Consider the following 26,046-nt stretch of genomic DNA (forward strand, 5'->3'; position numbering starts at 1 on the left):
TAAAGCTCCGGCTCATCTCTGCTTTGCAAAGGGATAGTGGCAGCATCAGGAGTGGGGAGAGGCATGAAGTGGGACTGAAGGTGGTGGCTTTACTGCTTTCATTTAATCCATTTTTATTCTCTTTGCTTTATTATAGTAAACCCGGGGCAAGCTGGAGGAGAAGAGGCACACCCTGGAGGAGCTTTCTGAGGTATATCTAAGCAAAGGGCTGCCCTGTAGAAGGTTTGGCCTTGCACTGGCTTATGTGAAATGCCAATCCAGAGCCTCTGCAGCCCCAGTACTACACCGCATCCATGCTCCCAAAACAGGGCTGGGACCCTGCAGAAATCCACCCTGCTGCATTCACCTCCTACAGCAAGTGGCTCTGGCCCACACCAGAAAATTCCTCCAGTAGAGAGCCTTCTGTTAGTTTCCCTGGATAAAATTTTGTACTGATTTTTGCATGACAGACCAGAGAGGAAGCCAAAGCCTACAGTGGGGGATTTACAGGGTGTCACTCTTCGCCCGTGCCCAAGAGCCCCATGCCGACACAGAGCGGCAGGGCTCGTGTCAGCATTCCCGCTGCCTTAAAGAAAGGCATGGAGGTAGCACCGAGGTCACCGAACAGGGCCAGCAGCTCCGAGCTTTCTGAGATAGAGCCAGTCGGAGTGCAGGGGATGAGGAAGGAGGGATGGAGGCAGAAGGAAGCCGCGTCCTCCTCCTCTCTGCTTGCTGCGTGCACGGAGCCGCCGATGCCCCGAGAGGTCCACTGCGCATCCCAGGCCCCCGGCAGGGCTGCGCGGGGCTGGATGTGGTGCTGGCAACGGAAATCCGGGAGCTGGGAGATGAGGTTTTCCTTTTGCTGAACCTTTCCAGGTGGATCCAGGCTTGCAAACCCAACACAAACATAGGTTGAACCCAGCGAGTTAAAGGTGGGCTCAGACAAAATCATCTAATACACTTGCAGAGATCCTGACCTTTAAAAGATCCTTTCCACTCACTTTGCACCAGGATGCCTGAACTTGGAGTTTCCAGCTCTTATTTAAAAATCTAAAGAAGCACTTCTATGTCTGAAAGTGTTTACCCTCCTTTCCCCCCAGCTACAGCATTTGGTCTAATGAAAGATATTACCTCTCTCTCCATACAAAATTTGTTTTTCACCCATCTAGTCAGGTACTATTGTCACACGCTGAAACATCTCGACTTGTGGAATTTTACTTCATTTAATTTATTGCCAACTAGCATCAACTTTTAAATTACTGATTCACATATTAAGAAGGAAAAAAAAAAAGATGATAAACAGTTAAACAAACAGGGACACACTTGTGTGCAAAGGGGTTTTTACACTGGTTTCAGAGCCGGCTGGAAGGGGCTGTGACAGGCATAGTGCAGTTCCCGGCCTCCCGCACAGGGCAGTCCCTCCACCCCTTCAATCAAAACTCTGCAATTTATGCCAAATAAAACTGTGAATGCTCTAATATAAGATAAGCATTTTTTTAAATGCATACATCTTTTATGGGGTTGATACCTTGCCTAAGAACAGTAACTTGTTGGTTTAAATTGGATGCTAAACATAGCCTGGGTTTTAACTAAATCCATAGGAAAGGTTTCTGTGCAGAGCTCTGTTTGGACAACTCTGTTACCATGGGTTCTCTACGACATGTCGATGGCAAGTTTGACATATTCACTCAAACACGAGGGAAAATCCAGTCAAGTAAACTGGGGCAGCAGGATATTATACCTAAATTTCCATCAAACTCATTCTATTCCAACCACACTCATGTTACCAGAAAAGTGCATCTCATAGGTCTAATAGCCTGATTATTAAAATTTTATTTGACATACGTGGTAGTATAGCAATGGGAAAATGTAATATTTGGAGAAAGTAGAAGGTCATGGCACATAACAATTCAGTGACACGTAACATCTCACGTTCATAGGAAGTGGTTCCCTCTTATAGGAAATGTCAGCGTTCAAATGGTTCTTGCTAACCAGACTCAGCCAGCCTGTATCATCACACCGTCTTGCATTTGTAACAGCTATCTCTTCTTAAGGTTCCCAACTTGGGAAAAACCTGCTCTACAGTTAAAGAGCCAAGCCTTGCAAAATTCCCAGCAGTTACTTAGAATAGCAGAATTCCTTACATTTCAAAGGAGAGGGTGAGTTACATACAGCACAGACGTTTACTGTCACCCGTCCAGGGAAATGTAAAGCCATACGCTTTAGTCCAGTTGCATTCAGCAGAGCGCTTAAGCACTTAAAACACGTACCAAAGACCCTAGCATTAAGCTTTGTTTAAATAAGAGATATGCCAAACAGGCATTTATACCGAATCAGACCTGTATGGTCTCCTGCAAGCCAGCCACACAAAGCAATAGTGTTAACCAAAAGCAAAGTACCCTGCCACACCTAAAATGAGGATGCGAGTTGTGCAGGAGCCGTTTCCAGTTACTGTTTGCTTTGCTTTCCAACCTCCAGCTGCTTCCTGATGTCCGATACATCCACGGGGACCCGCACCGTCAGACCATCCATCGACTTCTTAATGCACACCTGGCAGCCAAGGCGAGATCTGAGAAGAGAACATTAAGTGAGGCTCATCTGTTCCCACAGTAAAGGAAGAAATTCCCCGCCCACACCGGCACGTCTGGTCCAGGCTGAGTTTTCACTAAAGTTCCTGTTAAAGGTCTCCTGTGCCCCAAGAGAAAGCAGCTCTAGAGGCACAACTGTCATACAGAATAAGTCCTGTCCCCTTGGAACCAGGTGCCAGGTGCTGAGGATCTGCCTCAGAAGCCTGAGAATCTACTGCAATCGGCAGGGAGGCTTACGTCTCCGTGAGTCCATACGCCAAGTCCAGCATGTCCAGCTCTTCATCTGAGATGGCATCCAGCTTTTGGAAGGTGTCCTTCTCAAAGATGAGGTGACAGGTGGAGCAGGCCAACGTCCCTTCACAGGCACCTGGTGGAGAAACGAGGGAGTGACAGCAAATCAGAAAAAACAAGGCGGTGAGAGAGATCATCTTCAGGAACAGTGTGAGAAAAGGTCCTTTAACAGATCCGGAGCATATCGAAAGAGATGACAGAAAACACAATAGTTGGATGCAGATTTTAGCCCGCCTCTTCTCTGGGAGGATCACAATCAGTTTTCAAATCCGTACGTCAACTCTAACCAGCCAAGCGCATTGACACAGGCCGCTGGCATCCCAGCAGTGACGGTGTGGAAGCCACACTGCCATCTCAGTGCCGTAAGCCAGCCCAGCGGGCAGCTGTTGGGGAAGAGAGGGTTGCTTTGCGGTCTCACCAGAACGCAGTGGCATGAGTCCAGCTGCACTGTTCCCAGGTGCCCACCGGTCACAGCACAGACACATAAATCCTAAGAGCGCATACCCTTGTGCAACACCTACCAAATCCATCAATGGCCAAGTTTTGATTGACTACCACTTCCAGCAAACTCTCCCCTTCTTTGGCTGTGGCCATAAGTCGTTCTCCATCCCGATTTATAAAATGCACCGTCACCTGGTCTGCAGAGCTGTAAGACAAGTTTGCAAAAATCAGAGAAGCCCACCCTTTCCTGCACACCCACTGTTGAGGTCTTTTGGCTGAGCACTAGAAACATGGCCCTTGGAGGGAAACGTGCATACAAACACTTTCTAGAAGGATTACACCACGCATGTCAGAAAAGATTCAGATTATCAGTTCTCAGTGCCAGGCAAATCTGAGTTGACCCCAAATATTTCCCACTCTATCAAACGTCCCTCAGAATAAATGTTTAGCTGCGCACGAACAAGTGCAGATGCTCTGCACCCGCTGCCTCTGCTTGGGCTGGCTGGCGGAGGGAGGGACTGTAGGCAGGCAAAGCGTTTGCAAGTCCTGGGCTGGGATATTAACCCTGGATGGAGTGATGTAATAACAAGAAAAGCGCTCAGGATCAGATACTAATCATGCAATAAGGGCTGTCGTCATTCACATGTTGTTTCCCCTTCCCAAGGGGATTACTTGATGACTGTTCCTTTTCTGCTGCTTGTTCTTTCATGAAGTGCCCGCTCCTTCCCTGAACTCGGTCGCAGGGAGCCTTGTTGTGATGAGACATGCTCAGCCCCAGCTTACAGAGCAACCGTGCCGAGTAACCTCCTCTGAGCTGACGTGATCCTTGGTCAGGAGAAATTGCTAGTTATTTTGACAGCCTGAGAGATTTAATCTGGTAGAGAGTTAAGAACAAGGCCGCCAGCATTTCTTAGTGCTGACTTGCAGAAACCACATCTAGAAATAAGAGGGAAACAGCATCCACTTCATCTCCTCCAGCCCAGGCTCTCTCCACCAGTGTGGAGAAGGCTGCCACCCTGAACAGCGGCATCAGGGATTTCTCACCAAGACAGTATATTCTGAGACCATCTACTATATTTGCCAGGGGAAGCACATGAGCAAACAGTGTTTTTTCTTAGTGTACATACCCAAATGTCACTTAGAAGCAGGAGGTCCCAGTTACCCAAAGGTCCCTCCTCCTGTGCTGAAACAGGGCAGCACCCTGGAGCCAGTGGGTGTTTTGCCCAGTACCTCTCAATGTGGCACTGCCCAAGTGCCCATCATCTCAAAGCCCAGGACGTTCTCCAGTGGCAGAAGCTGGGTCCACCCTCTTCCATCAAGCCGATGGCACGCACCACTCTCTCAGATCTCTGGAAAGATCCACCTCTGTCTCCCACAGCTCTGAAACCCCCAAGCACGCGCAGTGCCAGCGCTGCCCCGTGGCCTCGCTGCTGTGATTTCTGGCCCAGGAAGAAAGAACCGCAGCCTTGCGGACAGAGTGAATTTCACAGCGAGAACTGGCCAAGCTCACCGTTCCCTGATTTTTCCCACTTACACAAGGCTGAGTGAAGCAGCATCCAGCTTCTTCCAATGAAAGTGCTGTTTGGTATAAAGTTGGTAACACTTCTCCTGGAAGCCCTGGGGCCAGTGAAACAAACAGCAAGTACAGCTCAGAGCTCTGAGAATTTCTAATACTATCTCCTGATTTCTTGCAATGTATTTGCAATATACACCGAATAAAAAACTGTCACAGCCCCGGAGTCGCACGTTACAGCAAACCTGCCAGCTGAGGAAGCGCTGTGGCACCTGCGCTACTCTGTGCCAGGCATCCGAAAGTCGGAGATTCGAGGAGGAACTGGTTAAATGAGAACTGTCCCTGGGACAGCAACACCAGCAGCTGAAAGGACTTACCCTGTCTGCTCATCCCTCTCTGCTCTGTGGCAGATGAAAATGAAGCATGTGGAGATCTCTGCTGATTTCCTTTTAATGTTAAGCACAGAAATATGTAAGGATCAAGTTTAAACAATTTCCTTTGCTCGCTCTTAACTCACAAGAGGCAGAGATGGAGTACGGGGGATGTATCCAGCTGAATAGGAGGCAGGAAAGAACTCCTGTGAAAATGTAATGGAAAAGGGGAAGAAATGTTGTCCTCTTTCAAATTTGCAGGGCTTCTTCATTCTGCTTCATGTAAGTTAAAATCACCATCTAGATCTAATCCCATTTACCTGCTGACAAATCATTGCAGTAGAATCATACAATCGTTTAGGTTGCAAAAGACCTTTAAGATCATCCAGTCCCACCGTTAACCCAGCACCGCCAAGCCCACCACTAAACCACGTCCCTAAGCACCACATCCACCCATCTTTTAAACACCTCCAGGGATGGGGACTCGGCCCCTGCCCTGGGCAGCCTGGGCCAGGGCCTGACAGCCCTTTGGGGGAAGAAGTTTTCCCTAATATCCAACCTAACCCTGCCCTGGTGCAACTTGAGGCCGTTCCCTCTCGTCCCATCGCTTGTTCCTGGGGAGAAGAGACCGACCCCCCCGGCTCCAGCCTCCTTTCAGGCGGTTGCAGAGAGCGATGAGGGTTCCCCTCAGCCTCCTCTTCTCCAGGCTGAGCCCCCCCAGCTCCCCCAGCCGCTCCTCCCCAGCCTTGGGCTCCAGCCCCTGCCCCAGCCTCGCTGCCCTGCTCTGGCCACGCTCCAGCCCCTCCATGGCCGCCTTGGGGTGAGGGGCCCAGCGCTGAGCACAGCATTCGAGGGGCGGCCTCACCAGTGCCCAGCACAGGGGCACCATCACCTCCCTGCTCCTGCTGGCCACACCATTCCTGATACAAGCCAGGATGCCACTGGCCCTCTTGGCCACCGGGGCACACTGCTGCCTCATGTTCAGCGGCTGTCGACCAGCACCCCCAGGCCCTTTCCCGCCGGGCAGCTCCCAGCCGCTCCTCCCCACGCCTGCAGCGTTGCATGGGGTTGTTGTGCCCCCAGTGCAGGACCCGGCCCTGAGCCTTGTTGAACCCCATACGGTTGGCCTCAGCCCGTGGATCCAGCCTGCCCAGATCTCTCTGTAGAGCCTTTCCACCCTCAAGGACATCTCTAAGTGATTCAGGATGCTGTTTCTTAAAATGTTGTCACATGAACTTCATCAGCAAGACTTCAGGCACAGAAAATTCCAAACAATTATCTCTTTGGAAAGCCAATCTTCATATTCCATCAAAATTTGGAACTGGAGAAAAAAAAGAGGTGGAACAATACTTTTTGCCTTCTCTGCTCTTTTTTTTTCCAGCTCTGTCTTGATTCTGTCCCTGCTCGCTGAACACAGGGGCCGCTGTGCCTTCACGCGAGGAGGCCGGCTTCCTGTTTTTCAGAAAGCTTCGGCAGAAAACAATGCCTGGGCCATTCGTCTACAACAGGGTCCCCTGGTTATGAAAACAGCTGTGGAGTTAGCACCGAGACCATGCTGCAGAGGGAAGAGTTTCCCACGTGGAGAATGGAAAGATCACGTTGCAGTCACGCACAGCCAAGCAGGACCCTCCTATTTCCCAAAGCAAACAGCCAAAGAACATCTTTAAGACATTTCAGCCTCCTTCATAGAGACAGCCACAGACATTTCTTTGTAAATAAGCAATTTAAAGACTAGTTCTCAAATGTCAAAAGAAAACAAAACAACACAACTCTATATTTTAACGGATTAGACCCGTTTATTCAATTTTTATGGCAACTAGGCAGGTTTTCTGGCAACGCTGATTTTACAGTTATGGGTGAAATAATTTGTTACACAATGGAAATGGTAAAGTCTTAGGACTTCGCTTAATGCTGCAACTCAATGCATTCTTCAACAGGGTAACGCGAGCTGGCCGTCTGCAAGCAGAGAGCGCTGGATCCAACAACCCCCAAAGCTGCACGCATGTTTACTGACAGAAAACTTCATTCGTGCTGTCTTTGAGGCACCTAGAGCTGCAGCTGACATCAGTCCCAGGAGGGTCCCCGCACCAGGCTCCCGCAAATCCTAGGGGATTCCAGTTCCTCCCGGACACAGCCCCCTTTGGCTGTTGCTGCCAGTTAAGCGAGCCCTGGGACAGCTGAGCTGCAGCCAGGGCCAGCAGCCAGGGCCTCCAGTTGGACACAAGGGAGTACAGGTGCTATTGCCACAGCCCCCCTGCACGACTTTGGACAAGCCTGGGTGCAGCAGCTCACCCTTCTCGAGAGCAGGGATGATGCCAAGCACTCCCGGCCACGACACAGAGAGCACCTGTAAGCAGCTTCTCTCTTCGCTGGCTGTAGGAGAAATTAAGCTGTATGTCCGTGTTCTTAGTACGGGTGCCTCTGTTGGGGGCATAAATCCAACCTGATGACTCCCTGCTTTCACTGTTCAGTTCAGCCATCTCCCACAGACCCACGCACGTACTGGCCTAGTTGTCTTCATATCCCCCGAACCAGTCCCAGGCTCGAGTCACCTGCTTTGGGCACCCAAGGCTTCAGGAGAGCCTGGGAAGAAAACCTGTAGCTTTTATTTTCTATTTACTTTTGAATTTGTTTATCAGCATTTTTGAAACTATGAAAAAATTCCTTTCACATTTTGTTAAGAAAATAATTTTGAACCAGGATTTTAAAAACAACTCAAAATTTATTAGACTAAATTTTGCTTCATTTAGGCTGAACTATTTTACAATGGCATTACCGTCACAGGACACAGGGTCAGAGCTTTGGAAAGATCTTATCAGGATGTGACAAACTCAGCACTGCAAGCTCAACACGTGCCAACCGATTATTCCCTTTTAAAAAAACCCTCAAACTTTCTGTGACACAGGGAACTAGTTAAGGGGGTTTCAAGAAGGTTCTTCTCCCCATCGATGTTTTTCCCTAAAAGATACTTTGCAAGGCCATGAAAAACAGCAAGATGCCTGCAAGTACTGCCAGAGATAACTTCATAAGCAACAAACCAATTAGAAAGAAAACCCATTGATAATGAGTCTTCATAAATCCCATTAAGCAGGGTTATCAGTATAACTTTTCTCTAAGGTCAGATAGCAAAATGGTTTATTGTATTTTCTGTGATGTTGGTTGGGTCTTTTTCTCAATCTCTAGCAGATTACAGTCTGACCCAGATCATACTGGTCTAGGAGATCTACAAATTCCCTTTATCTTGCTCAGAGAAACGTGATCTCCTTCGGAATCACCCCTAAGGATCAGAGAGAGGAAAGACTGGCAGGGAGTCTGCAGTAGTTCCTGCTGCAGAAACACAGATGAGCGCTCTCAGCCAGGCAGCCTCTCTGGTCAGCCCCATCCTTTCGGCACATGGGGACGGTTTGCTCCTGCGCCTTTAAGGTTTCTTTCTTGAAGACCGTCCAGCCTTCCCGGACTCCTTTGCCCTGCAGGACTGCCTCCCAAGGGACTCTGCCAACCAGGCCCCTAAACAGGCCAAGGTCTGCCCTTTCAGATGACCGGCTGGGGGTCCTCCACCCTGGCAGGGACCAAAAGCATTTAGAGGCATTTCTAAAGACAAGCTTCTGGCCAACTTCCACCGCAGAGTTCAACTCACAGACTCCGCCACCATGACAAACTGTGCATCCTGCCCTGAACAAGCGGTCTCAGCAAAGCCCAGCACAAGCCGCTGCCCTCAGGAGCCTGGCGGGACACCAGTGCCGTGGGCTCGTACAGCCCCTCGCACCTACCGACACCACCTGGGCAGCTGAGCGCTGAGCCGGCTCCCTGCCAAGAAAAGCACACCAGCAAGGCACGAGAGCTTGCAGCGTGGCTTCCCAGAACCCAAAGAGAGCATTTTGCTCCCTGGGGCTGCAGATGTCATCAGCTCCCTACTCTGCCTTTACAGCAGCAGGGACAAGAAACCCAAGAGAATTTGCAATTCCCAGAGCAACACAGCAGTCATCCCAGCCTCCCCACAGCAGGAATACGGCAGGCTCATGGCCCAGCTGTCCGACCCACCTAGCCCACCATCCCCGTTCCTCAAAGGCTGGTGACTGGGCCCCAGTGGTCAAGGGACTCTTGTGACACATCATCGTCTTCATGCTCTGGATCCAGGCCACTAGCTGCGGACTCCATGGCTCCAGAAGCAGGGAGAAGCACCTCTCACAGACTGGCTCCCTGCACCACCTTCCCCCCGTCAGCATCTGCTTAGCCTACACTTTCTCATCCACCACCTCCTGCAGGCCATGTTTCACGCTGGCCTCTCTTCTCCCTTCTGTGGAGCAAGGCAGAGAAACGCGTGTCCCTCCTGAAAAGGCCCTTCTGGACACAGCAAGGGAGGCTTCAGCATTTTACTCACCTCGATTCCCCAGGGGCATCCTGGAGCTTGGGTGTGGAGCTGAAGCCTCTTTCTGACCTCTGCTTAGCTGGTGTGTGATGCTGCTCAGTCGCCCCACAGAGATAAAGAAAGCGAATTTTGCTCACATTCAGTCCACTTAGCAAGGGTCGCATGAGCCCCGAGATGCCTTGAGTTATCATGCTACTTAGGGTCCCGCTCCGGCTCTCCTGCGCTGTCGTTTGTTGCAAGGCCAGCGAGATTCAGAGTTATAAGTAGAGCTGAGAGGAGGGGGAAAAGAAAGAAAAAAAAAAAGAAAAAAAAACCACAACCAAACTAGGACAGCCTCCCTAGGGGTGGAGGGAGGAAGGAGGGAGGGGAAGGAGGAGGGAAGGATGGACAGAGGGATTGTGCTTGGATCTTGCTGCAGTCCAGCCCATCAGGGCATGGGAATTGGGTGAAGCATAGTAACATGAGCATCATCTCCACATACCAGTCCCCAAGCAATGCTCACCTTGTTTTGCCTTACAGACTTCCCTTTTAGGAACCAGACCTTAATCCAGTTTCAGGAGCAATATTCATTGCAATGTCTAATCATGGGACAAGTTATTTCCAGGGAGATTCCGATTGGACACGAGAGGAAAATTTTTCACAATGAGAACAGTCAATTATTGGAATAATCTCCCCAGGGAAGTGGTTGACTCCACTACACTGGACACATTTAAGACTCAGCTGGACATGGTGCTGAGCCATCTTGTCTAGACTGTGCAAATTCTTGCCTAGAAAGGTTGGACCAGATGATCCTTGAGGTCCCTTCCTACCTGGCATTCTGTGATTCTGTGATTCATACAAGGGGTTGCAAGCTGAGGGCCAGAAGAGCAGACTGGCAGGAGCAGAGCCACAGACGGCTGCTGCCTCAGGAAGAGAGGGGCACGCCAGTTCTTACAGCAATGGGGTGAGAGTAAGACTTGCAGATGGATGTTGTCCAGCCACATCGTTGCCTTCCCCAGTACTGCAGGCTCCCAGCTCTGAAACGTGAATATTCACTTACTTCACAGGACAGTGGTGAGAAGCAGCCACGCTTTGCTCGTTTGCTAAATTCTCTGCTAAAAAGTACCATAAAGGCACAGGTAAGACACTTCCTAGCCCAATATGTGATGCACTTGGCAATCAGCAATCACAGCCTTGCAGCACCCTCATGCCAGCCTCTGCTCGTCCCACAAATGCTTTTTTTTTTTTTTTGCTGCAGGATTTGCCCCTCCGGTTTTGTTCAGGCCAACAGTCTGTGAGGGCAGGGAGGGTGGGACAAACCACCAAGTATCACTAGGATTTTAACCCAGAGCGAGTGCTACCCCCAAGCGCAGAGTCAGTGAGGGAGCTGCTGTCTGCCAAGAGGCACCCACGGCACATCCCTGGGAGCAGCGGGGCAGGGCAAGGTGCCGAAGCAGGGAAGCCACGTGGCAGGCACGGGTGCGCATCAGACCGTCCAGCCATGCCCAGGATCACTGGGACTTCTCTGTCATTCCACCCCTCAACCCCAGTGAATGTAAAAAATTCCTCATTTCAAATAATTTGTAGAATATCCTTCAAAGGCTTCCTTTCCCACTCTTGCTTGTATCACAGAAGAGAGCTGGCAGTAAGGCGAGCAGTTTTAGCCGAACACAGCTCTGGCCAGCGGCCCTGCTCTGTGGCCCCGCACTCTCAGGTCAGCTTTTCCAGGTGGTTTGCTTTCTCCTGCAAGCTGCCCTGAATACTTCAGCCTTCAAACCCAAATTCTTAGGCTGCAGCTCACCCCTGAACATGAAATCGCTCTGTGCAGCCTCTGCAGCTGAGAGACTCTGCCCAGTCCTGCCTTCGCTTTTTAGGCACTACAGAGATGCAGTAGGCAGCCCAGTTCTGTCTCTCAGTCATTTCCATAGAAGGAAAGCAAGGTTTGCCGTGAGGGATGCAAGGAAAGGGGCCACAGCACATCCAAAGAGACTACAAAACATCTTATCTCTCCAGCAAACCTTGAATTGAGAGATACACTAGATGTATGCGCAGCAGTTTGCACAGCAAGGACGTTTGTGTGTTTGCCCGGCACTGACCTCTCTCCTTGCCAGGAACTCGGAGCACAGCAAGCGACCGGTCAATGCCACCCGAAGGGAGAGAGGCCAGCACAGAGAGGGAGGTCAGGTCTGAGAGCATCACACCCCGTCCTGCAGAGGTGAGAAGCAGTGAAGGGGACAACTGTCCTCTGGTGAAAGCAGGAGCAACCCTGCCGGGGTAGGAGAGAATCGTGCCCCATACTGAGTTCGGATAGCCTGTTTTGAGGTCTTTAAAACAGAGGAAAAAGGGCAGAAGTAAGATCTCCTTTTTTCCCTCCTCTCCCCCACTCCATCTAGCAGCAAGCCCAGAAGTAAACGCAGCCCTTCCGAAGTAACCCAGTGTTCATTTAGCCCAGGACACAAAAATAGAAAGCTTTGCAAATAACCACCCCTTCCACAAAAAACAAACCAACCAACAGAAAAAAAAAAAAAACCCTAAGCAAAAATATCCTTGCTTGCTTTGAAAAAAAACCTCAAAATGTTGCTTTGGAAGCCAGCACACACTTTATGGGCAGGACAGGCACAGCTGGAGCGAATCTTTACCTCTGTTTCACAGAAACTGGGCAGAAACCAAGTTTCCACCACCGTGCACGCACGCACACCCCCCTGCTCCCCCTCCTGCTTGCCAGCAGGCCACGCTGCTGTCAGTGCAGCGCTGTGCCTACCTATCTAGTGATGGGTTAGCACACGCTGGGAAGGAAGTGGTTTTCTACCTTGAAATACATCGCCCAATTTCTTCTGCACGACACAAAAGACAATTTGCCCCCCATTAACTCCACCTCCTCCCCAATTTCTGCACAAGAAGTAGAGATTAAAATCAGTACTGCACTGATCCAACAAGAAGTTACACAATACCACTGCAGCCCTCTACAGCCAGAAGCACGCTCAGACTTCTCAGATACCAGCCTCAGCTCCTCGGACCGCCGTTAAGAGTTTCGGTCCTTCCGCGGGCCGGTTCAGCAAACACGTAGGCATAGTCAGCACAAGGCAGACTTGCATCTGTTCCTTTGGGCAGAAGACGCTCTGCGCAAACAGCACTGACCAGAAGAGCTCTTCTGTAAACTTTGTGGCTTCCAAGGGACCCTAGACGGAAGGTCTAAAATTACAATATTAGTCTGCTGCCTCTCTGAAAGCAGATGAAAATCACTGTGTAATCATGTAGTTATTAATATACACATTAATATAGCTTTAGTGATGCTGCAGTTCTGGGGTTGTGAGAGTAACTCCGCTACCGTTTGAATCAAGATTTGATGCATTCGATAAATTAAGAGAGGAAGAAGTTCCTCTGTGAAGGAGGAGCAGCAGCAGCAGAAGGAGCAGGAAGAACTGGGAGGCAGCCTGTCCCGCAGCAGAGCGGCCACAAGAGCAGGGGAGGGAAGAGACAGAAATCACGCGCAAGTCAGAAGCCACCTGGCCCCTATCCCTGAGCAAGCTGCAACATATGCAGAAAGATTACAGGTGTCATGCAGGCAAGCAAATTAACACCTGCTTGCTCCAGTATTGGAGCAGTTTATCAAATCATTATTTGATGAAATCCCAAGTGCTCAACAGTGGAACTCCCAAAGGAGAAGTGTCCAGAGGGGAGGGAGGAACTGAGCGAGCCGCTGAACCAGTCATGACAAAGCTGAAGGCCAGCACCGTGCCCCAGTTCAGAAGCCATTGCTCCTTTGTTGTTTGGAGCAAGCAGGACTGGCCCGTGCTCTCCTCCAGGTTTGTGGGAAAGCAGGCAGACCGGGCATGCCAAGGGCACAGAGCTGGAAGTTCGCGCTGACATCTGTGAAATGGGCCACCAGGTTCAGCCACAACTCTTACGCCTTGGAAGAAACACATCATCCTCTGTGCCCTGCTTTACCTCTCAAAGAAACGGGGGAAAGGATTCTCGGTTGGCCTCTGAGGAGTGTGAATGAGGGATGATGGATAAAACACACACCTGAGACAGAGACATGCTGTTGCCAGAGCTGCGCCGGCTCAGTCACTGCCCAGAGGTAGCCAGAGGCAAGCCCGTGCTGTTCCATGGGTGAAGCCTCCGAGACTGCAGTCAGAGCAGCAGGCACACAGACTCAGGAATAACGAAGGTTTCCAGAACACAGCCTTCGTTCTTAACTTGGAACAGCAAGAACAGCCTACCCTGCACCTCCTACCAAGCCCACCACCTCACAAGTACTCCTGTAAGGAAGCAGACACAGGCTGCTTACATACACAGAACTAAAGCCACTGAACAAAACTAAAATTCCCCTATCCCCGTTGTCACTATGAAAACCCATCGACCACCTCTCCTGTTCCAGAACAAGCTGCTAATAAAAGCAAATAGGACAACTTGTGCTTGTTCTGCTTTCTCCAAGCCCACAGGACCAGGTACAGAGTGCTGCCTCAAAACAGAGGTACTGAACACAAACCTGCAGACAAAGTGCTTACATCAAGTGCGCTCAAGTCTCAGATACGACCTTGTAGAGGCGGGAGGCTTGGGGGGGAAGACTGTAAGCATGCCTCAGTTTCTACATCTCTCAAAACAAGACTACTGTTTGCCCGCTCTGACCTTTCTCTAGATGTTCAGCAACCTTCTGAGAATCACTACAAACTAAAGGAGCAAGGCCCAAATTTTCACTGCTGGAAGCAAGAGGGCAGTAATGCAATCAGAGATGGGCTAACACCACAACAAGGAAACAAAAGGAATTCACAACAGGGCTTCTTGACAGCAGCCACCTCTGGCAACGCAGCTGCTGCCTGGCTGGGTGAAGGCCACTAAGAAGTTACAGTGCCCCAGCCAAGGCCTCCACTTGCAGATGCTTCTCCTTCAGTCAGCCAAGGATGCTTCAAAGATGGATGGGAGGGCAGTACTGCTGCATGTGGGTATAGACAGCCTTCACTGTAACCTCCGAGCTCAAGAGCAGTATATTTCACATCCCCTTGACCCTTCCGTCAGTCTTGATGACTACAGATCAACCCTGGCTTATATTTCTTTAAAAGATGATGCACGACCAGAGGCAATAGCAATCACGGGTGCTTGTAATTTTCCAACTAGCTCTGCTCACCAGAAAGCTATATCAATGGTATTAACACGTGCTCAGAGCAAGTGCATTCTCAACAGAAGTTGGAGGTCCAGTCCCTTCCAGGAGCTCCCAATATTCCTTTTTGCAGTCTCAGCACTACTCTTTCCTTAATGTCTCCTCCTCATTCTTTCCTCCACTTTCCCCTATGCCCACTTCATCCTGTCATATATCCTAAGAAAGTCCATCTTAAAATTACTAGGAACTTTCAGAGACCCATCACTTGGCACTAGATGTTCATTTAGCCATTGTTCAGCCATAAGGACCTGCACCCTTGTCCACAAACTGCACCTAAATTAGAGCTGCAGACCTGCAAGACAAAAGCCAGCCTCAGCCTAACATTCAATGCATTGATGCCCAGATCCTTTTTCTTACAGAGAAGTTAATTTTTCTGCAAGGGAGACCTTAACATCACACGTGGAGTCCTTGCATAAGGGTATGCAGCAGTTATGGGTTGACATCAGTTATAGATGCATTACACTGCTCTCTACCAGTTGTCAGGTGCTCCAGTTATACACTGGTATAATTAGACTGTATGCCCAAGATTGACTTATGTATAGCTGTGAAGCTGGCACTCAACAGAACAGTCACACTCATTGTCCAGGGCAAACAAGCCACACCTCAGTTATTCTCTGCTTTCTCAATGGGAGACAGTCTGCCTTCCTAGGTGTTCAAGCAGCTGCCATACAACTGTCTAGGATTATCATACCTTACCCTATATACATTGCATTATCAAGCTTTGCAAGATGTTGGAAAACAGCTGTTAGATGCAGCTACTTAATGGAGAGCTACTGCAGCACGATGCACCAAGGCTGAAGCCAGGTCACAGACAGAAGGAGCAGCTTCTAGGACCAGCTAACAGGAGAAAGGGGGGGGACAAATCTTGTTTGGTATCTCAGAGACTATCTACTGGTTCCACAACCCAAAGCAGATTTCGAGAGGATAGTGCTGTCAAAAGGCAGCATCCTACCCTGATAAGTACAGAGCAAAATCTAATCTAGTTCCCTTACTAAGTTGCCATAGTTACTAACAGTATCTACACAAACTGACCTGAACAGATACGCGTGGCAGCAGGGGGTGTTCACGTTCTATTACTGTTCATCACAGAAAAAAAGGCAGTGGCTGGCAGGCTACTGAGCCCGCTCATCTGTTCACTGAGAATCCCACACCAGGTCACCTAAAAAAAAAAAAAAAAAAATGCCCGTGCTTCCCTCCCAATGTATTAGCCTGAGCAAGCAACCGATAAGCTTGTTATCTACCTAGAGAAGCCCCTACAGGACTTGTCTACATCAAAACGAAACAGAATTTGGAGACCAACCCTTTGCAGTTCTCTGCCTTAGAAAGTGAAAACAAGAGAAGGGAAAAGCAATCACAGCCTTATTTCTACAGCTGCACTGACTCCAGGTAGGAGGACAAAGTATCCAAGGCCAAACGCCTTAGTCCACCAGACAGACTTATCTCAATGAGAACTTGACTCTACAGTTACCTTGGCTTTTCTTTAGAGTTTAGTAAGTTGCACTGCTTAATAAAGCCACATTCCAGAACCTGCAAAAAGACAGTGTTTCTGGTCCCCAGCTCTGAGAGCCTTCTATGCTCCAGTCTCTCCCTGTCCCACAGACAAAAGCATCTGGGCCCCCAACACTTGTAGGTGTAGCCTAAACTGGGTCTGAAACGTATCACAGACAGAATAGCAAATCCAGCAGAAGCTGCCTACACAACCCAAAAGTGAATACAAATTTCTGATTCTAAACTACAAAATGCCTTCCAACAGATTAGAAGAATCAGGTGTTTCAGTGGTTTGGTTTTTGGGGGTTTTTTTTTTGTTTGTTTGGTTTGTTTTTTGTTTGGTTGGGGTTTTTTTACTACATGGCCTGCACAGAAGCAGCCTTCAGCCGTTAATGCTTTGCACTTCCATTTCTTCTAAGACAAACTGAGTACAGATACACCTAACTGGAGAATTACTAAGCCTCTTAAGTCTCCACAGATACAGGCAAGGGAATGCCATGAAAGCTAGGCCACTCATGCAGAAGAGTAACCTGGCTGCAAGCAGAGAGCCCTTGGAGACTCCAGAAATTTAAGCACAAGCTGAAAGGTATTGTCCATTGAGAAGCAAAGGCAATAAAAGCAGCAAGAACCCCATTTGTGAGAGCAACCTCCCCAGACCAGTGCAACCTTCACTTGAAGGCTGCAGTAGCGCTGAAGCAGACATGCAATTTCTCCAGTGGTCGTTCAGGATTTTGGAATCCTGGAAGGAAGGAACAAGACAGACCCACCTATGGAAGCTGGATCTGTGCCAAGCCTGGCGGGGATTGCAGAAGTCTCCGTTGCTTCACGCTTCACGTTTGTTTTTAGACAAGTTCAGGTTTCTCCCCTAGCACCAGATCTCTGAGCACTAACACGTTCTGATGAAATCTCTGTCTTACTCCGCAGTGCGGCAACCATGAGGCAGAGGTTCTGCAAAGCCCCTCTTCGCAACCACGTGGAAAGCAGCTACAAAGAAAGATCACACAGTTCATTAGCAGAAAGGTGGCAGTTTCCATCATTGGGCCCAGGCCTGAGACCTCGGGAAACACAGGTAGAGATAGCTACAGCAAGGTAGCCGCAAAACAAATTGGATTGAAATCCCCGGTACAGGGTCAGGGCAGGACCGACCCAGCAGGACGTCGAGGGCAAGCAGCAGCATCGAGGCCCGGCCACCCTCTGCGTGCTAACCCGGTCGTGGATGCACGTGGGCCTGGGCATGGCACGGCAGGTGCTCACCCGTGGCAGGCTCCAGCAGCAGCTCCTCCTCCTCCATTTGACCGCTCCATTTGCAAGTTAACACAATACAAATTTATACTCGGTGTCTCCACAAAGAAATGTGAATTCCAGTAGGGGCTCCAGTCAGACAACTTGGGATGGCTGGGGAGGGGGAAAGGGATGTTATTCAAGCAGTTGCTTTTCAGGATGGAAGCAAGATCTTATTTGCGAGTGCTACGAGGCTGACCTCTCAGGAGCCACGTGGCAGACCTGTTCAGCTTGCAGACACAGCACTAGACTCAAAGCAAGCCTTAAGTAACCAGCCAGACACCATCTGCTGAATTTCTCTGAACTTTATTGGCACTTTAGGAAGAACAGGGTATGGATCTTAACAACTCCTCCAAACAGGAAGAAAAAAAAAAAAAAAAAAAAAGCCTGAATATCAAGGTTCTCTTTCCAGATAAGCATATGGACCCATGAATTACTCCATAACCTTAAGGAACTGATGTTTTATTACAATCCAGTAAAAAGACTGGTCAAAAAACCTCAACATAATTTACAGCAACAAAAAATAAAACAAGAAAAAACAAGCCAGGCAAATATTTGATAAAGTACTTTCCCTCCCCCCACCCCCAAAGAGGAGTAGTCATCCAATTAAACTGGAACATGGAGAAGAAGAACAATTCACTGTATTCTAACAAATAAAAAACATGTCTATAAATCTCACTATACTACCGAAAGCTTCTTACATTAGTTTTCTTGCAAAATACCATTTCTTTACAATACAGTATACATTTCCAAGGGAAGGAGGACCATAAACACATCCTCCATCCCATGACTAATATTTTCTAATTGTGCATAGCTAGAAGTATTGAAATCAAATATCATTACATACTACTGGAATATAATACTGGTTAAGAAGAAGGCAGGGCTGAAACAACTACAAAGAGTTAGGTGGACTCACTGGCACAAGCCGTTCTATTCCTATATTGGACCATTTGGAATTAGAACGATTAAAAAAACCCTATAAACAGAAGTCATGCCAGCATCATAAAACATGAGCTCAGCAGTGTTGTGTGACCCATCAAAGCAGAAAAGGTTTACTGGTTTATTATTTGAACACATATTCCAGGCACCATATATCAGCTTGTTAGGAGATTTTTAAAATGTAATAAAGGCTTTTCTCCCCGCAAATGCATCCATAGTTGCCATGGACAGAGCAGAAGTGCTGAGAACCAGCTTTAAAGCACCAAAACAGAAGTGTAAAGGTTGTCTGTTCCCCCAGTAACGAGACTCACGAGGAGCCAGTGCCAATAACCCTTCAGTATAGAAACACACAAATCAGTTCTGACAAATTTAACTGCAATCTTTCATTTGTGACTTTCAGAGTACTGAGGCATGTGGTTTTGGCCAACCAAAAGCTTACCATGTCCTGTCCCCCTCAAAACCATGCTGTGTCCTGGGGAGAGAAGGGGGCTCCCACACAACTCATCTGGATGTTTAGAAGCAACAGGCTGAGCTATGCTCCTAACAGAGGTTGGTTGGTATTTGTGTGGATCTCCACACAGACTTGCATTGCTTCCAAGAAATAAAATAATACAGCACTGGTAAGGTTGTTTCCAGCAGCCCAAGGAATTCTTGAGGAAATACTGCAGTTTATTAACACTATCATGAACATTTCTTTTTGGCACAGTCCCCCTTTACCTCTCCCATAGAGCAGGGAGCTGAAAATGCTCTGGCACTGAGATGTTTTCCTTCTGTCACCCCTAGCATACAGAGGGGGAATCCCCAAAACTGAGAAAGTCACAAGATTTAGGATCATGCTAGGCAAGAAAATAAGTCACATGCTAGCCTGATTGCTTCTTATAGGGACAGACTAATCCAAGGAGGGCAAAGCAAAGGAGGACTCCATTGTAGGTGGAATCCATTTTTGAGAGGCCTCTTCTGAAGGTTAACATTTCCTTCTATGAAGGATCAAGGCAAAATCCAATTCAACCCTGAGCATACATGGCTGTTTCCTCCCCAGAAATGGCAGGAAGGATTCTGGGTAGCTACAGCATGGATAGCTTGGAAGACAGGAGGTGATGGGTATTACAACAACTGGTACAAACAGCTCTCAGGACCAGTCTCACAGCCACTACTGTCCCATTTCTAAGAGACAGAGCCTTCTGTTCACAAGGCTACGAAGAGGCAAAAATTCCTTCTGGGGAAAGAAAAGCACTTGAGCCAGGGATCTGGCAGAATGCTAGCGAGGATTAAGGCAGCAATTGGACAAATGTCTCAGGATCCTCTCCCTTCAAATGCTGCTTGAAGCCAGGAAGACAGATGCAGTCTTGTACATGACCCAGATACAAGAGTAGTTTTTGGTCCCCAGCTGCTGATCACTTTTTACGATTGCATCTAGTTTAAACTAAAGACATCTGAGCTACAGTAGATCTATACACTGTCATAAGGCACCAATGACTATGTGCTAAAAGGCCTCTTATGGAAAAACCTGAAATTCTATTCACATGTCTAGAAATGTACTGGTTCAGCAAGGGAAAAATACAGCTACAGGAATTTTTAGTCTTTTACATTTCTACCTACCCCTTTAGGTTTCCATTGGCAAACCCAAAAAGGAAAGCAGTGTTCTTTAGCTATCTCTGCCTCACTGGTTACATTCAAATCAGACAAATGACAGTGAACAAAGCCATTTACCAGAGACAAAACTTCTGGAAACCAGGGAAGTCAAGGCTCCAAAAATCACACTACATCAGTGGAGACATTCCAAAGACCTCCTCATGATTAGGAAATTCAAAGTTCCATCATTAAACAACAGAAGGCAACATCAGCAGGAACACCACAGAATCTGTTTGGTCTGCTTATGTTTGAAGGACAAAAGCTTTGGTCTTTTAGAAAGAAAGTCCATATGCTACCCCCAACCCTTCTTCCTAAGCTCCAGCCTCCCCTTCTCAACTACATGATTCAGATCCTGTATAAGTCAGAAATTCAGACCCTGGCTACTAAGCTTAATACTGAAGCTTGCACAAGTTAGTATGAAGGCACAGTGTCAAACTGTTAGCACTTTACTGTACGTAACTCAGTAAAAGTATCTGCTGGCTTCCCCACCCAACGGGAGAGGACAGCAGAGCCACCTCAGCAAGCAATACAAAATTAAACGCAGTGAGACTTTACCCAGAGCCAAACAATTTCAGATTTGCCCCAATACATGTTTGCTGTCCCAAGCAGCCCCAGGAAGGTGTAAATACTATTCTTTCTTCTGTTGCTTAACTCCAACGTTTGCCCAAAACTTGATAAATAAGACCATGGTCACTCTTCTGTAGTGGTTCCAGCGTAGCACGATTACGAGTGAATGACGGGAGAGGATGGGAAAGCGGGAAGAAGAGAGTGCAGGGCAGCAGGTGCGGGGGAGAGTTTACATGGACTCAAACTCATCAATGCGCTGCTTGGTGTTGCCCTGCCGAATCTGACGCAGGGTCTTGTACTTGTCTCGGCCCAGACGCATGTTCTCTGCATGGATCATATCATTGGCTGTCTTCTTGGTTTCATCCCGAGCATTTGCCAGCTCTGAGGAAAGAGCCTTTGGAAAAGGGGAAACAGATAGCAACGGGTTAGCACATGCCAGAGACACAAAGCTGGACGAGGAGGTTCCTTGCTGATCCCCCTAAAGATTCAATATCCATAGAGGCAGGAAACGAATGTTCACAGTTCTGGACAACCTGCTCTAGCTGACCCTGCCTGAGCAAGGGAGTGGGACTAGATGATCTTAAGAGGTCCCTTCCAACCTAAACAATTCTGTGATTCTGTGGAAGTTGTTACTATTTTTCTTTAATGTTTGAAGGTAGAAAACACCAGGCAGTCTGTCACCCTATTTATCTTTGTCTAGCACAGTAAGAAAGACTGTCTCCAGCGTTCTTCAGAAGACTCAAGTGCAGGGATCCCTAAAGACAACAGGAGCATCTTGCAGAATTTGAGCAATTACTAGCCTTCTACCACAAAAGAAACTTGCTTCAGAAGATAAAGTGCGCCTCTGTCACTCTGCCTGTGCATAACCACCACAGCATGATGCAGAACAAGCAAAGCCTGGTGCAAGTCAGAAAGCTAGCAGGCAGTGTAACAAAATGCTCGGAAAGAGTCAGCACCAGAACACTGGAGTTCCTTACGAGAAGGTGGTGCAGCACAGTTCCCTCCATGCTCAGGCCCTAGTGGGCTGCTCTCAGGGTTTTGCAATGCAAGCCAGTCAGACAAGACAATTACAGACAGCTGCTTGATAGGAACCGGACCAAGTTCTCCGATTCATTGCAGCCAGGGCTACGAACAGCTGTCAGATGGCTGGCAAGACTCACACAAGCACACTATGTCTGACAGATGCTGCTTTTTGGCACTGCGTGAAAATACTTGACTTCTATTTCCCTGAAAGTAGTAAAGCGCCAGAAGACAAGATCTGCCTCTCTGTTCAATGGTTTAGCAGCTATCTGGCAAGATCATGATCACCCTTCTTCCCCCCCCCCACCTTTTTTTAAATACCAGTAATACCTCCCAGTTGCAATTAATGGCAAGAATAGAAGCAGCACGCAGACACACACCCTCTCTGCTGCCAGCTTCTTACCTTCAAGTGTTTCTGGACCCGTTCGTTCTTCTCTGCTTCAGTGGTGCGCTCCTCCTCACTGCGGTCCTTGATGGTGGCCTCTGATCGTAGCTCAGCACTGGCTTCTGCCGCATTCTCATCCTGCTCATCATCATGCTCATTCTCAGACTGCATGGGCTCAGTGACGTGAGGGGTGCTCATGGCAGTCTTCAACTCCTCTTTGGTCTTTTCTAGGTCCTCCTGCACCATCTGTGCCTGCAGTAGGGCACGCCATAGTGAGTTAGTCAATATAATCCTGAGTGCACGAGACTTCTCACAGAAGCACTGCTCAGCGCTTGTTACAGGAAACCTTGCACCTCTTGCACACTGAAGTGCTACGTTCCAAAGCTGCTCAGCCACAATCATTTGCAAAACCTTCTGCTGGCTAACACTTCAGAGATCTGAAGAATGGTTATAATTCATGGGAAATGGGCTAGGCCTAATTAGTCAAAATATTTCTACATAGAGTTAGAATAAGGCACTCATTCCACCAAGAAAAGCAAAGCTAGGTATTTACAACAGCCTCAAGCTTGCAGACACTCATTCTAGTGTGGTATCTAGTGCAGCAGTTTAGGTCACAATGCAGAATGAAGAGCAACTCCACAAAAAAAGTGCTGCTGGTTGCTCAGATTCTGCTTTACCTTCTGTTGCCACTCCTGGGCCTCGCTTTCTTTCTTCTGTCTGGCCAGCTCCAGCTGCGTGATCCTAGCTGTGAGTTCTGCCATCTCAGCAGCCTGCAAAAGAAAGGCTTTTAGTGGGGACAAAACCAAAGTACTTGCTAAATGAAGCATTTAGTCTAAGCCCTCAGTAAAAACAGTACATCTAGGATCTTTTCAGTAAGGAGAAAGCCTTCCTGTAAACTTCAGTCCCACCGATACGGAAAGGTGGAAGGGATGCAAGGGAAAAGGAAGCCAAAAAAAGTTTTTGGTTTTGTTGCTTCCCCCCACCCCCCCTCCTCCAAAAAGAGCTACAGAACTCAATTGTTTGAATCCAAACCAAGGAAAGCAATTAGCAAGCTCTACACTCTGTTCTCAGCATCACATACAAAAAAAGGCAAAAAGCACAACAATCCAGATCTACTGTACAAATACACTTGTATTTAGGTATAAGTTCATCTGCCTAAGGCTAAAAATTAAAGAAACAAACTATGTTTCCTCAGTATATTCATAGCCTGGTTTGCTTCAAGAGCTTAGATGCCTACCCTGTCACTATTTTCCCCACCCGATTTTCAGCTCGCCCACTTACCAGCTGTTCCTGCGTCTTTTGTTGATCATGGGATGCTTTCAATAGGGCCTCCTTGGCCTCTTCTGCTTCTCTACGTTCTTTAGCCAGTTTCTCTGCTTCCTCTTGAGCTCGTTTTCTCTCCTGTTCCAGCTCCATAGCTCTGCGGGTCTGTTCTTCCAGTTCTGAAAGAATAGGGGAGCGCATTTGAAGACAGAACAAGTAAAGAACGGCAGTAGAAGAGGAAGGTGCCCTTACACCTATGTTCTGGATGAGGGTTTTCCTTCAGAGGGACAGGTAAAGGAGAGATGCAAGCAACTGCCCCCTTCCCTCTCCTTCACATTATAACTGGAGCTGGAAGACTAAGAGCCAGGCTTGTTCCAAGGCAACAGATTACTTGCCTGATTGATTTGTGGTGAAGTACCCATCCCAAAATGGCATCCATAAAGACAGAGAAGCATACAGCATTTCGCTTGGGCAACACCACACTGTAACACTGGCCAAGCAATTAGATAGTAATCACACCAGAGTACTGGCTAGTGTGACCCCTACTACCCTTTTTGACTCCCTCCTCTACAGATGTGCTGGGATAAAAGCTTCCAGCCAGCACATGAACAACTGCAAGGTACTCTCGCTGCCAGAGAGGTATCCTGGCTGCCACCCATCTCTTTAACGCAAGTCCTGTTTCAGCAGCTGCATATGGAGGGCTTACATTCAGCTTCAGAAGGCTAAACCAGAGCCCTAACACCAGTTAGCACACAACACTGGAGAGCCAAACGGCTCAGAGATGCTCATAGCTTTACTACTTGAACCCTTCTCACTCAGACTATGCATCTAAGGAAACAGCAGAACATTTCACATTACCTTGTTGAGCTTTCTTGGTTTGCTCCTCAATTTGCTTGAGTCTCTCCATTAGCTCCTCCTTCTCACGTTCAATCTTCTCCTTCTCCTTTTCTGCCAACTCCCTCTTCTTCTTCTCATTCTCCAGCAGGGCTCTGATGAGGGGGAAGTCATAATGCAATATCAAATTAACAACTACTCAGATTGGAGCGCTTCCTCGTGAAGCCATGAGCACACAAGAGGTGTGCACTACAGCACTCAGCTGATGAGTTTTACTCCAGACGTGCCCCTTTATAGAAGTGCAGAAAGAAAAAGCTCTGCTGGCATTCATCTCAATAGCAAGTTCGTAACAACAATGTCGTAAGGGAAATCTTATATCGAGATGCGTATTAGTCCCGTCAAATAGACAGACAAATCTTTAAGAAAGTGATGCTGGGTCACATTTGTGAGGAGTGCCATTTCTATCATCCCATTAGATTTACTGAAGCAGAAAGCAATCTGCTCCGTTTTTGGCTCAAGCAGATTAAGATGCTGCCAGCAATTTATCTAGCACATGATGCTACTGTGCAGTGATCGACCAAGTCCGGGTTATTCAGAACCCTACCAACCTCTCCATCTGTTTCTGATGCTTCTCTTCTCGAGCCTGTGCTTTCATCTGCTGCACCTCAATGGTATCTGGTTTACGTCTGCGCATGTAGAGCTCATGGTTCCCCATGCAAAGTGCCAAGATTCGTTTGTTAATCCGTAACCGAGGGGCATAGAATACAAAGTCCTTGGGACAAGAAAAAGGCAGCGTTAGACCTGTTCTGTCAGCATAAGAAGCCCCTGGTGTATGCAATACTCTCCAAGACCCTAAGCTTTCTAGAATTGCTAGCCAGCTTTTCTTAACAGTGTCGAATTCATCGGTGGTGGTAGTTAGACACCTGTCTTTCAGGAATTAATTTCAACCTGACAAATACACACAGGGCAGAAGTGCCCAACTTGTTGTTACAGTCTGCTGGGTTTCCTTGTAAAGCATCCCTAGCAGAGAGCATACAGTGACTTCGCTTCGCTCGTTCATTACAAACACCATCGGGGCAGGTTTACCAGGCACACCGAGCCTGTGCCTTCTCCCACCTTTCTTCCCACTTAGTTATTTAATGCAATAGTCTGGCCAGCCACATCAACTGTAATGTTTTGTCTTATACAAGGAAGTGTTAAACATTATGTCCAATGGATAAATAACTTTGTTCTGTTAAAAAGGAGCAATAGCAACAGGGAAATGCTTCCAAGCAGCAATGCAACAAGAATGACCAGAAGAACAGAAGATATCTGCTGACACAGGAAATTAATAAGCTTTAAAGATAAACAATTACATTCATATAGATTTGCAAGGAAAAAACCCTCCCAGCGTACCCTACAAAATGACCTGAAGCTTCAGCTTCAAGTAAGGGGAAAAACTGCAAAAGACCATCCCACACACTACTAAAGCCAACAGGCTGCAAAGGAAGCATTCACAGTTAATACAAGTGCCTCAGATCCCAAACTGTATTATCGGAGGATCTGAACAGTCTTAGGAGAATCAGAAACCCTAAGCAAAGAGCTTCTCCCTGCCACTGACTTTGAACAGCTTAAGGTTATATTGAATAAATGTCTACCCTCCTAGCCAGAAACAAATCCCAACTATCACCTTACTGCCATTAGACCCATTGTGTGCATACTGCTCTGAACAGACCAGGTAGTAGAGCACTGCTTAAGTCAGCGTTGACATCATTGATGATAAGATTGGGGGCGGGGGGAAGAGATTATTCAGCTAAGAAGCCAGAAGTTTAATTTGAATTTTGCTTCTTACTGGTGCTTTCTTGTCAATAGGCTTGATAACAAATTTCTTGTCATTGAATGAGATATTTCTGATCTCACTCCAAGGGAATCCAATTTTCGGTGTTAGCCTGCAGAAACAGAAAGC

At 47.9% G+C, this 26,046-nt stretch overlaps 2 protein-coding genes across 2 annotated transcripts in view; both read right to left on the minus strand.

Annotated features, from left to right (window-relative positions):
* Nucleotides 1–1,183: 1,183 nt before the first annotated feature.
* On the minus strand, nt 1,184–9,845 carry LOC104012830 (adrenodoxin). The gene is made up of 4 exons (XM_009465237.2): nt 9,565–9,845; nt 3,380–3,504; nt 2,805–2,934; nt 1,184–2,548 (listed from the first exon to the last, which is right to left on the minus strand). Exons 1-4 carry the CDS (start codon nt 9,741–9,743, stop codon nt 2,428–2,430), a joined length of 555 nt encoding a protein of 184 aa, XP_009463512.1. The 5' UTR covers nt 9,744–9,845; the 3' UTR covers nt 1,184–2,427.
* Nucleotides 9,846–17,751: 7,906 nt separating this feature from the next.
* MSN (moesin) overlaps nt 17,752–26,046 on the minus strand; it is a 46,400-nt gene continuing 38,105 nt past the window's right edge. The window contains exons 7-13 of the mRNA XM_087749271.1: nt 25,933–26,029; nt 24,710–24,873; nt 24,126–24,256; nt 23,286–23,446; nt 22,682–22,774; nt 22,023–22,256; nt 17,752–20,993 (exon numbers count right to left, since the gene is read on the minus strand). Of these exons, the coding sequence (XP_087605397.1) occupies nt 20,829–20,993; nt 22,023–22,256; nt 22,682–22,774; nt 23,286–23,446; nt 24,126–24,256; nt 24,710–24,873; nt 25,933–26,029 (1,045 nt within the window). The 3' untranslated portion in view covers nt 17,752–20,828. The remainder of the gene's footprint in view (nt 20,994–22,022; nt 22,257–22,681; nt 22,775–23,285; nt 23,447–24,125; nt 24,257–24,709; nt 24,874–25,932; nt 26,030–26,046) is intronic.

The sequence above is a fragment of the Nipponia nippon genome, unplaced genomic scaffold (assembly GCF_047370975.1).
Source record: "Nipponia nippon isolate SJK-2023a ecotype South Korea unplaced genomic scaffold, ASM4737097v1 scaffold_12, whole genome shotgun sequence".
NCBI lineage: Eukaryota > Metazoa > Chordata > Aves > Pelecaniformes > Threskiornithidae > Nipponia > Nipponia nippon.

Coding starts and splice junctions, on each gene's coding strand:
- LOC104012830 (XM_009465237.2), bottom strand. CDS start 9,743: ATGATAACTCAAGGCATCTCGGGGCTCATGCGACCCTTGCTAAGTGGA. Junction 3,505..9,564: donor GATGCCCCTGGGGAATCGAG/GTGAGTAAAATG, acceptor CTTGTCTTACAG/CTCTGCAGACCAGGTGACGG. Junction 2,549..2,804: donor GCGTATGGACTCACGGAGAC/GTAAGCCTCCCT, acceptor TTCTCTTCTCAG/ATCTCGCCTTGGCTGCCAGG.